This window comes from Vombatus ursinus, unplaced genomic scaffold, assembly GCF_900497805.2.
Source record: "Vombatus ursinus unplaced genomic scaffold, bare-nosed wombat genome assembly UNPS02014813.1, whole genome shotgun sequence".
NCBI lineage: Eukaryota > Metazoa > Chordata > Mammalia > Diprotodontia > Vombatidae > Vombatus > Vombatus ursinus.
Genome location: NW_020954591.1, coordinates 7,777,702 through 7,790,330, shown reverse-complemented (window position 1 = coordinate 7,790,330; position 12,629 = coordinate 7,777,702). Strand labels below are relative to the sequence as shown.

Genomic DNA, 12,629 nt, shown 5'->3' with positions numbered 1-12,629 from the left:
GAGAACATTGTGTCTGGAGTCAAGAAGACCTAAGTGTGTGACCCTGGGCAAGTCACTTAACCTCTGTTTGCCTCAGTTTCCTCATCTGTAAAATGGGGATAATAACATCCCCTACCTCCCAGGATTGTTATGAGGATCAAATGCAATAACATTTGTAAAGTACTCTTCATACCTTAAAGCACTGTACAAATATTAGTCATTATTTGTAATACTGGTTTTTAAGGAATACTAGATAAAGGAGAGTTCAGATGTTCTGACCTTCCCATTATATTATACTATGATCATTTTCTTAACCAAAATCTAAAGATCCAGATTGGTAACTGGATATTGCTAGAGACAAATTATCCTATGATTTGTAAATTTAGTTATAATTAACCAAAAATCATTCAATCAGCCAGCATTTATTAATCTCCTACTATGCGCCAGACACTGTGCTAAATGATAGAGATACAAAAAAAGGCAAAAACAAATCCCAAAAAAGAGAATAAGAGGATTAAGTTAGAGTTCTGCATTTTTATGTATTTGAAAGGGCACTTAGAATCATTTTAAGAGGTTTGTGTGACTGCTGTAAAAGAAATCAAAACTGACAGCCTGGACACAAAATCCTACACGTGTAAGCAGCATTTTCATATTCATACAGTTACGTCCCACCTCTCATCCTGGAACTAACACTGAATGGAGCATTTCCATGACCAGCTCCAGCACTGAGCTTGAATGAAGTGGAGCTCACATTGCTCTGGATTGATCTGCACAGCAATCTCACCAAGTCTGCCTGGGGATTGACCCAGATCATCCTTAATCAGTACATCATTCAGGGTTTTGATTCTCAACTCACCAGTGCTTAGTAGAGACGTTGAAGAATCTCTAACTGAAATGATTTCATTCTTCCATATTCTTAGAATGTATGGAAATAATTCTGCTGACTGGTGATATATATTATATAAGTAATTTTATACACACACACACACACACACACACATATATATATATAATATGTGATATACATAAGGAAATACTTCTGGGAAATAACCACTCCCAAATGGTATGTTAAAAAATTTTCTTGTTATACATGTATGTGTATGTATTTTATACTTATGCTATTTGAGAGTGGTTACTTCTGAATGGTAATTTCCTCAAAATATTTCTTTTAATGATGTTAATAATAACAATAATAATAGCTTATATTTACATTGCACTTTATGGCTTACAAAGCACCTTGTTTATATCGCATTTGGTCCCCACAACAGTCCTATGAGCTAAGTGCTAGCATTATCCTATTCTAGATTTGATAAAACTGAGAATTAAGCAGCTTTTCCAGATAATATGAGTCTAAGTGGGGTTTGAACCCAGGTCTCCCTGACTCCAAGTCCAGCACTCTGTCTACTATATTAAGATATATAGACCCTAGTCCCCCATGCCTAGAATTCTCTCTCCTTGCTTCTTCCTCCTGGGTTCCCTGGCTTCCTTCAAGTCTCAGCTAAAATCTCACTTTCTATAATAAGTTTTTCGCAATCCCCCTTAATTCTAGTACCTTCTTTCTGTTGATTCTCTCTAATTTGTCATATCTATGTCTATCTCTGTGCACACACACGTGTATACATACATGTATGTATATATGCATTATGTTATCTATACATATATGCTTATGTATATTTATATATGTATCTTGCTTGTACATAATTGTTTGATCATTATCTCTCTCATTAGACTATGAGCTCCTTGAGAGCAGAGACTTTTGCTTTTTTGTATCCCCAAGTGCTTATCACAATAGTAAGTACTTAATAAATGTTTATTGAGTGACTAACCATAAGTAGAAGACCTAATAGATATTATAAATGATGATCAAGAGAAAAAAATAGATTAAAAGTCTCCCAAATGTTGTTATGCTAAAAAATGTTGGCATACCTATACACGAATAATTAATTTGTGTAGTAAACGAGCCCTACTCTATCATCTTTATGTGACAAGTGACCTTGGGTGATCAAAGACAATTCCAGTGGAATCTAAGCTCTGGCAGGTCTTACTAAGGTGGAAAGGCTTCAAGTGTAGGCCTAACAACAGATTACATGTCAAGCCTCTAAGGGCCAGCCTAGCTAAGTTTGGAGAGACTCATTACATTCTATCTACCAGGTTGTCCAATACCAAGTGATTAATGTTTTAGATCATAGCAATTCATAAAGGCCATCTTAGAAAGTGTGGAGGGTTATGATCTCCATCAGTAGAGGGAGTATATACATTGATCAAATTGTGAATCTTTTAAATCATATAGCAGATCATCTAAAACTTTATGGAAAATTCTTCTTGCTCATGGAATAATAGATAGAGTGCTGGACTTGAAGTCAGGAAGACCTGAGTTCAGATATGGACTTACTAGTTTTGGGACCCTGGGCAAGTCACTTAACCTCTGTTTATCTCCATTTTCTTATCTGTAAAATGGGATAATAATAGCAACTACCTCCTAGGGTTGTTCTGAGGATCAAATGAGCTAATAATTGTAAAGCACTTACCACAGTGCCTAGCCAAAGTAGGTACCACATAAATGTTAACTGTTATTATTATCATCATCATTGCCTTTCCCCAACCTCAGTAACCCAGACAGGATAACAGATAAAGTGAGGTTTTACAAATTTAGCTGATTTTTTTCCATGATAGAACCATGTCAATCAATCAATCAACAAGCATTTATTAAGCGTGTATTATTAACCAGGTACTGCTAGGTATTGGATATACAAATGCACAGAATATAAAATGTTCACAGAAAATAAATATAGCATAAATACAAAATAAATACACAGTGCATTGTAGGGAGGAGGGGGAACACAACATGAAATTTTAATTCTACCTTTCCAAAAATAAAATGGAAACTGGACAAGCCATTTAAAATAGTCTGGTGTTACCCAAAACCAGAAGAGTTAAATATAATTAGTAAAAGTGGAGCTCTCTTAATTCAATTTAACAAACATTATTAAGTGCGTACTAGGTTGTGCAAATCGCTAGGGCTTCCTAACTTAACAGGGTCCATGAAACCAAGAATCTGTGGAATTGAAGTTTGCAGTTGCGTCTGCAACTTTCTCAGCCTTTGTCTTCTCTAGACATGAATTTGAAAATTCAATGACGCTACCTCTCCATTCTTTGCCCCTTTTATGAGTGATGCTATTATTGGACATCTGAGCTGGCCAAAGATAACAGCAATAATAAAAATGTTAATAAATAATTTGACATCTGCTAATAATGTTTCTTTAGTTAAACGTTGCTCATGGTTCTCATGCTTCCCATAAAGAAAGTTAGAGAGGAAGAGGAAATCATGAACTAATTAAAGTTTTTAATCCAGGCAATGCTTTATCAGTCTTGCAGAGCTGATTTTCTGCTTTAAGCCAATCAAGGTCAGCTGTTTCCAGGCAGCTCTAAAACTAATCCCAGCTCTTTGAAACATCTGGTAAGCAATCTTAGGAGAGTTTTTTAATCTATATACATTAGTACAAGTGAAAAACAAGGTCAGATCACCAGGTTCAAGTTTGGTTTAAAGGCATAACTTCCCATCAGTAGATAGAAGAAACTTCATTGGCTACATTGAAAATATGAAAGCCGGTATGGAGTAGTGGATAGGAAGCCAGACTTGGAGCCTGAAAGACCTCAGCTTAAATTACATCTCAGGAATCAGATAGAACTCATGAGAAAGGTCTTCTAGAAGGACTAGAATGTCATTCTATGCTATTCAACCAACCCAGAATGCTGCATTTAACTTTTTTTTTTTTGCATTAACAGTTCTCTACTCAAGATAATAACCCTTATAAATACATGCTAAGAAACAATCTCATACAGCAAAACATCATCCTAAACATTGCAAAATGTCTGTCTGTCACTTTCCTGTTGTAATGAGAATGAATTCCACTTGGTATTTATGTATTTGCTATAGACACCATTTCAAGAGTGAATGACTTCTCATGCTACCTACCTCCTGACAGAGAGGTGATAGATTCAAGATGCATGATGAGTCCTCTACATTTGGAAACATGGCCAATGTAGGAATTTGGTTTTTTGATGATGTACAGTTGTTAGTAAGGTTTTGTTTTTCTTTCTTTTAATGAGGAGGTAAGGTGGGAAAGATAGGAAATAGATGCTTCTTTAATTGAAAAAATAAATTTAGAGAGAAAATTATGACCCAAAAAAAGAGTGACAAGCTTCTGAGTTGTTTTGCATTCTCAATACTATCTTTTTCCTAAGAGGATTTTAACTTTGAACCAATCTGGCATTCTTTATGAAGAGAATAAGGTGTTAGAATTTAAATATATGATCATAGCCTTTCAACAAGTAAATTATCTTAAAACATTTCTAGTTGATTTCATTTTTCTATAAAATTATTGAGAAAGTAAGTGGCAGAAAGTCAAATGACCATCTGTATAAACAATGAAAAGTCAAAGCAGTTTGCCATGAAATGTATTGTTTCCTTGCTAATTTTACACAGTGTAAATACAGGACAGACAGGATGCTCAAGGCAGGTATGCCTTGTATACATCCTGCACATTCTCAGCAATGTGATTGAAAAGGAGATGAAATATTCTCACAGAGTTCTTTCCTGTCTATGTAACTTCAGAGGTCATAAATATAATGTACTCTTATCCCTGTAGGATGGCTATGCCCATTTTTCAGACAGGGCTAGGTTATGGAACACATTTTTGGTGTTCGATCCATTGTGTTCCCCTGGAATATGTAGAAAAGAGGATAAGCTTCTTAAGAGATACCTTCAGTTGCCTATTGGAGGAGGCTGTAGCTTCATGTCATTAATACCCTATTTTTGAATGCTGTCTTTGGGAATGAATGTAGTGTAATCCTCACTGATACTATGCTCATACTTATGTTTGATTTTGGTGATCTTTTCCATAGAGATAGGGAAAGGGATTGGACCCATCATTTGACTGTTATAGGGATCTCCCAAATGAGAAAACTCCTTCTACTAAAGTGGATTCAGTGTTGCTTAGAACACTAAGAGGTTAAATGACTCATCCAGCCAGTATGTGTAAGAGATGTAATTTAAACCTAGGTCCTTCTGGCTCCAGGACTGACTTTCTGTCCATTACTCCATACTGGCTTTCATATTTTCAATATAGCCAGTAAATACTGGGGCCCATGGATCTACAGAATGAATGGCAAACCACTTAAGAATATGATAGGTAGAGTATAGTAGAAAGAGCTTTGGATTTGCCATCAGATGACCTAGATTCTAATCCTGACATTGCCACTTACTACCTGTGTGACTTTGACCAATTCCTTTCCCGTCTGTGGCTTTCAGTTTCCTCATCTATAAGATAAAATAAGAGAATTGAATTGAATGACTGTCAGGCCCCTTCCAGCTCTAACATTCTGTAATTCTATGATACTGATATCAACATTTTGGTGCATAAACATTTTTTCCTCCAATCCACAGCTGTGTCTTTCATTTAAACTTTTTTCAAATCTCTTGGAGCTGACCAGTCTAGTTGTTTATATGTTAGAAAGTAATTATAGTATAATGAATTTAATGCTGGACCAAGAGGAGCCCTGGATTCTCCTTCTTTCTCTGCCACAAACTAACTGTGTGACCTTGTTCAGATCAATTAACTTCTCAGGGTCTCAGTTTCCTGATCTGAAAACTAAGGAAGTTGGACTAAATGGTCTCTAACATAGCTGTCTTTAAAATTCTATGATCCCACATACCTATATGTACAGGTAGAGATATAAGTTCACATTTTAAAAAAATTTCAGAACTTTTTTTAGTTATAAATATTGTTTTCAACTTTCAGGGGTGAGAGAAAGCCAAAAATTGACCTTTTCAGAACCTGTGTTGCTGCAATTCCTCGACTGCTTCCTGATGGGATGTCCAAATTGGAGCTGATTGACTTGCTGGCTAGGTAAGTGAGCACACAGTGCAGTGATTTTGGGGGAGCAGATTCCAACTGACTTCCGTGGTTGGTAGTATTTCCCAAAAGACAGAATGGTTGTTAACTCGATCACCAATATTGAGAGGGTACATACTGTCAGCAAGCCATTATTAGGCACTATGGGGGATATCGAGAAATGGAACCTGACTTCACCGAACAAATAGTCTAAGTTAGGCAAATAAGTCATGTACATTTAGCAGCGCTTGTTCCAAAAGTTTTCCCCTTAAACTCCAGCGGTTCCCTATCACCTCCTAAGGGTCAAAGTGAGGTCGAAATTATTTTAATTATAATACTAAGATATTTTAATTTTTAATGCAGTAAGTACCATACTCTACTCCATCTCTGAATATGCATTTATTAAATACCTACCATATCTGTGTTAAGCCCTGGAGATACAAAGACAAGAGTGAAACAATCCTTTTCTTCAAGGAACTAAAATTCTGTCAGTGAGACACTTGTAAATATGTAGGTAGATACAAAATAAATAAATAGTAATGGGGTGGGGAGCTCAGGAAAGGCTTCCTGTGGAAGGTAGCGTTTCAGCCAAATCTTTGAAGGAAATAAAAGATTCTGACAGTGGAGGAGAGAAAGGAATGCACTCCAAGAATGAGGGAGAAGGATGGCCAGGGCAAAGGCATGGATTCAAGAGACTGCGTGTCAGGTATGAGGAATAGTAAGAAGACAAATATGTCCGAATTGTAGAGTGTGTGATGGGGAGTAATGTATGATAAGGCTGGAGAAAGGTAGATGGGGACCAGGTTGTGAAGAGCTTTACATTCCAAGCAGAGGACTTCGAATTTAATCCTAGAGGTATTTAGGAGCCCCTGGAATAAATAGGGAAGTTGGATGCTTACTCAACAAGTTGAAATGCTACCCATCCTAACCAGGCCCAGCTAAAATTCCATCTCCTCAATGAAGCCTTCAATGTTCTGCCAACAGGAAATAATCACTGTATCCATCAACCTTCATATAACACTCTGCTCGAACATCTCCAATGTATTTTTGCACTATTGCTTTGTGTTATATTTTATTTATGTGTAAATATATTTTAGCCCTTTCACTGCACTAAAAGCCACTTAAAATCAGGGCCCATGACAATTAATTTTTGTGTCCTCTTCAGTGTATAGCATGATATCACATACATATTAAGTAGTTTCCCCCCCCCCAAAAAAAGTTAACATTGTGCTAGATTTCAAATCTTGTCTTTCTTTTCCTCCTGTGGACTCAGGGTGAACTTTTTAATTAACTTCTTCTTTGCTCCTTAAAGGTATTACAATTCAAGAGTAACAGTTCCTTTATGGATAGTAGTTAATATATGTGAAATATTTTGCCAACTTTAAAGCATTGTGTAAAGGTCAGCAATTGTTATTATCTGCTCTGTCCAGATGTCTATAATACTTGAGAGTTGGGTTGTTAACTCCTGCTGAATTGGTAGGATAAAAAGATAGGGCTAGATGCAGACCAAGGAAAGATTAAAGAAAGGAGAATGTATTATTTAAAGGTAAGCAGATAGGAAGACTTTCTCAGGTTCTGTGTCTCTTCTTTAGTACAGGATTGGAGAGGCGATTCCATATTTCTAGTTCTTATTTTGATAATGCCCAAATTGATAGGTTTCGGGGCAGGACTCAGATGATCTTGTGACTGAACTTCTCTGTTCTCCAGAATCTGCATGGACCTCAGTGACACTACTACATTGAGACCTTATAGGATTCTCTCACCCAGGGAGCTAAAGACAGAGTATCTGGCTAGTCCATGTAGAAGACTGATCTTTACAATTCTCTTAACAGTTTAATCTAACAAGACCTGAGTCATTAGAGGAGGGAATTTTATTCGATTTCATTGGAATGCAATTGCTATTTTTAGTGTGGCATGTTTATTATTATGTACATTCTTACCAAGCCAAAGGCAATGGGTGCTGTTTTTATAAGCCAGAAGAACAAATAAATATTCTTGTGCCTCCAAGTCTTGAGGAGAAATTAAGAACATGGCAAAGATGGTTGGCAGAGCCCATTACAGAACTTTTGTCATAGAAAACCTCACTCAAGTCACCTCAGATAAAATTATTTGACCTATAGCCTCCCCACAAAATAGACATCTTCAAAAATTCTAGGGACTCAGAGGACACAAATCAAATAGCATGTATTTTTCCAAAGAATGAAGCTATATAAGGCAGGCAATATATGAAAGCGCCAGAGAGCAACTTTATCAAAACAGTTTATTAACTTTATTAAAACAGTTGCCTCTACCTCATGCTATTGCCCTATATTTCATCTCTCTCTCACCATCAAAATCATAGAAAGGGATATAAAATTCTGTACTTAATACTTGCTTCTCAGTCCCTTGCCATTCAATTTCTGACCCTATCATTCAACTGAAAATCCTCTCACCAAGGTTGATAATGGCTAGCATTTATTTAGTACTTGCAGGCTTGTAAAGCCCCTATGTTATCTCATTTGATCCTTAGAACAGTCCTGTGAGATAGAGAATATTACCAGTCTCACCTCTCTGTAACTTTTGATTCGGCCAGTGTTGCTTTCTCCTGGGCTTCTTTCTTGTCCTCTCTCTTGGTTCTGGTCCTCCTTGTTTGCCTGATCCTTCTCAATCTCCTTGGCTCAGTCATTCTCCTCCTCCTACCCTCCGCATGTGGAGATCCTCTCTAGCTCTATCCTCAGTCTACTTTCTCTTTTTTTCTTTCTCTAGACTTTCTTCCTTGATGAGTTCGATTAACATCTCTAGGCAGATGACTTCTGAATTTAATATATCCAGAAATCCAAAGTTAAGCTAATCAGCCTAAAACTTGACAATTCTAATTTCTTTCCCTTTTAGAAAATTGGAACATTTGCCTATTTTCAGTACTTTGGCATTTTTTCCATTCTCCACATTTCCTTAAGGATCACCAAGAGTAGTACAGCTTCTTTCAGTGTCCTGGTATATAATTCACTGTTCTCTCATTTCAGTCATGTCTGACTCTTTGTGACCCCATTTTGGGTTTTTTCTGCAAAGATACTGGAGTGGTTTGCCATTTCCTTCTCCAGCTCATTTTACAAATGAGGAACTGAGGCAGAGTTCAGTGACTTGCCCACAGTCACACAGCTAGTAAATGTCTGAGGCTGAATTTGAACTCAGGAAGATGAGTCTTCCCGACTTCAGACCCAGCACTCTCTCCACTGTGCCATCTAACTGCACCATATAATTTACTAGGTGACTTGAACTCCTTGAGGGCAGCTAGATACTCTTCTCATTTATCTCAGGTTCCCTGTTAAGCATTTTCATAGTCTGAAGAGCATTGTCCTTGACAAAGTAGGAAAAAAACTAGCAGCAGTCTTTTTTTTTTGGTTAGGCAGTGGGGTTAAGTGACTTGCTCAGAGTTACACAGCTAGTAAGTGTTATGTGTCTGAGGTCATTTTGAACTCAGGTCCGCCTGACTTCAGGGCTGGTGCTCTATGCACTGCACCACATAGCTGCCCCGAGCAGTCCTTTTTCTTATTCCTTCTCTTGGCCCCAGCACTTTTTAAAATTTTTCCATTGCCCCTAGCGTTTTTTGTTTTTTTTTTAAAACTTCAGGTCATACCAAGTGTTACCCTTCTTGACATCCTGATTAAAGGACTTTGCCTCTCTTGGTTCTCCCATCTAACCCTATTCCTTCTCTGCCTCTTCTACTGGTCCCTCTTTTGAGCCCTGAAGAAGGGTGTCCCCCAAGGTTCTGTGTTTATCCCTCTGACTCTTCTCTCTTCATGCTCAAACACTTAATGTGTGCCAGGCACTAGGATGAGTGCTGGGGATACAAATTCAGGGAAGAAAGATAATCCCTGCCCTCAAGTAATCTGAATTCTAATTAGGGAAGATAACATATAAGGGGGGCTGCAAAGTAGAGGGAGGGGATGGTGAGACATGCCTTAGAATGGTGTGGACTCGAAGGGGCATGGAGGCGTGGGCCTCAGCAAGATAAGGCAAACACTGACCCATCAGAGTTGAGGGACCCAAGGGCAGAATCCAGGTTACTATGGGGAAGAAGTAGAAGTAATAACTGAGTAGAGGCAGGATGGCAGGGATAAGTCTGGGACTGATCTACCCCCAGCTATCATTTCTATGCAAATGGCTTCCAAAATCTGTATCTCCAAGCGTACTCTCTCTCAAGTTCTAGAGCTGCAAATCCAGAACTGCATCTCTAGCCATCACTTGGATGTCCTACCAGTACCTCAAACTCAGTATGTCCCAAATCACATTTACCCTCTTTCCCCCAAAACCAACTTCGATTTTTCTTCTTAGAACCACTCACCTGATTCTGAAACTATAATGTCTTTCAAATATATCCCGTAATCTCTATGCCTCCTGCTGCCAGCTGAACACAGGGCCTCATTATCACCTACCTCCCTGGACTGTTGCCTCAGTCTTCTAAAATATCTTCCTGCTGATACTCTCCCCCACCTTCCATTGCTTCCCATTGCTGCCAAAATAATCTTCCTTATCACTAGATCTAGATATATCATGCCAGTGCTTAAAAAAAATCCTTTAGTGATTCCCAGTGGCCTACCAATTAATATTCAAACTGCCTAATTCCTCTTAATTCAGCAAACATTTATTAAGCATCTAATATGTGATACATCACAATCTCACCTCCATGCCTTTGCTTCCTTTTTTCTTCATCCCTGAAATGTCCGTCCCCCTTCACGTTGCCTCTTTGCTTCCTTCCCATTTTCTACTGCCCCACTCAGCAGTTACCTCTTCCCTTGTGAAGCCTTCTCTGATCGCCTCTACGCTAATAGTCTTTTCCTTTAGAACAAGGTTTCTTAACCTTGTCTTGGTTATGTCATGGATCCCTTTGTAGGCTAATGATATTTATGGACCTCCTCACAAAATAATGGTTTTAAATGCATAAAATAAAATACATTTCAAAGGAATGATTTCAAAGGATTTGATTTCAAAGGAAACCAAATATAAATGAAGATAAAGAGGTAGCTCTTTAACCATCTGAGTTCACAGGCCCCCTGAAAACCACAGACTCCTTAGGAGTCCCCAGGTTAAGAACCCCTGTTTTAGACCTTATGTAGCACCTTTGTTTGTACCACTATGTAAATTGTCACATAGAACATAAGCTGCTAAAGGACAGGAATCATGGCTTATCTAAGCTTTGTATCTCCCACAGCAACTAGCACACAGTAAGTGGTCTGCACACAGTAGGCATTTAATAGATGTGCATTGAATTGACTTACCTTCAAATAAATATTTCCAATGAAACATCCCAAGTCTGGTTTGTAAGGAAGGTGACTTTGTGAAAATCTGGGTTTTTTTCCCTTTTTTATAATATTTAACAGCTGTGCCCTTACTTATTTGGTAACAACCTTGTAAGAGGAGCACATGCCCTTGTGACTACACAGCTCAGTGATTCTAAATCGCTCCTAGGAGGGCTTCCAGGACTGTTTTCCCTGGCACATGCCACTCCTGGAGAATGCGGCAGCATGTGTGCAGAGGAATCTGAGCAATTGTAATCATACTCGGCCCTGGTTAGTGCTTCTCATGCCAGCTGGTTGGATGGGGACGGCTGTCAGTCATGTCAGCCATGCCAGTTTAATTCGGCATGCTTTCATGCCTTACCTTTGTAGCTCCCTATCATGGAGCTCTCCGCGGCTTTGTTTACATTTAGGCACAAACCCTGCAAGGCAGCCAGTAAATGTTTAGGAACCTGAATATCTGTATCCTGTCTAAGACTCTTGATACTAAAACAGCCTTCTAGAAGTTCTGTCATGGTCCTATCCCAGACCGTTCAGTCAGTCAGTAAATATTTATTAAGTGCCAACTATGTGCCAGACATTATGCTAAGTACTAGGCATACAAAGAAAGGCAAAAGTCCCTGCTCCTGAGGAGTTCACAGCCTAATAGTATTTACATTCTGTAAAAGGAAGCTGAAGAGGGACAGGAAGGGTGCCCCACTTGGGGCATGATAAAAATCCAGAGGAGTGTAGCTGGGTCGGGAATGAAGAGATGGCTGCCATGGGTGACCTTCCTTGAATGAAAGATCTGGGGAAAGCTCTTTGCTTCCACCGTCTCCAGCCAGAGGGAAGGAGAAGCTCCAGGGGCAAAGGTGGTCAGAATGTGCGCCGTACAAAGCTTGCTTTTTCTTATTAACAAGCATTACCTACTAGTTCTTTTTCTTAAAGGACAGTTTTTATTTCTTAAAGACAAGAAATTGTACTGGACAGAGTATTAGCTTTGGTATTAAGAGACTTGTGGTTTGAAAACTAGTTCTGGCTTCCCATTAGAATTAACCTGTAGTTGAGATTGCCTGGTGCACTCAGAGTCTTATAATGGTTCTAAATTGTGTGATTTGACATTAGAAACAGATTCTGTATTTTAAATTGTGCTGAGTGAAGGGTGAAATTAATCTCATTTGAAAGGCTATTGAACAGACTGGCCTTTACATAAAAATTACATCTAAATAGACCATGAAATGACTTTAATTATTGATCCTGAATATCTTTATTTGTCTGTTTTTGTGGCCAATCACATCATTAGTGGTCAGCATCTGTTGAGTTTCCCAGATATGCTAGGTGTCATATTAGAGACTACACTGATGTCATGGTTTAAGTTGGAGATTAGGTTCTAAGTCATTAGTCAATAACAGAGATATAGTCAATGGAAGTCTAACTTGCAAATAAGGGTAGATGATTTATGACTTGTACCTTTACATTAGAAGCCTAGATTAAGGCCCTA

The 12,629-nt window shown here is 38.3% G+C and overlaps 1 protein-coding gene across 5 annotated transcripts in view; it reads left to right on the top strand.

Moving 5' to 3' along the window:
• Nucleotides 1-12,629, top strand: part of FRY (FRY microtubule binding protein) — a 505,098-nt gene that overhangs the window by 352,058 nt on the left and 140,411 nt on the right. For all 5 annotated transcript variants that reach the window (XM_027877678.1, XM_027877681.1, XM_027877679.1 and 2 more), the window contains one exon: nucleotides 5,781-5,888. In XM_027877678.1, coding sequence (XP_027733479.1) covers nucleotides 5,781-5,888 — 108 coding nt within the window. The remainder of the gene's footprint in view (nucleotides 1-5,780; nucleotides 5,889-12,629) is intronic.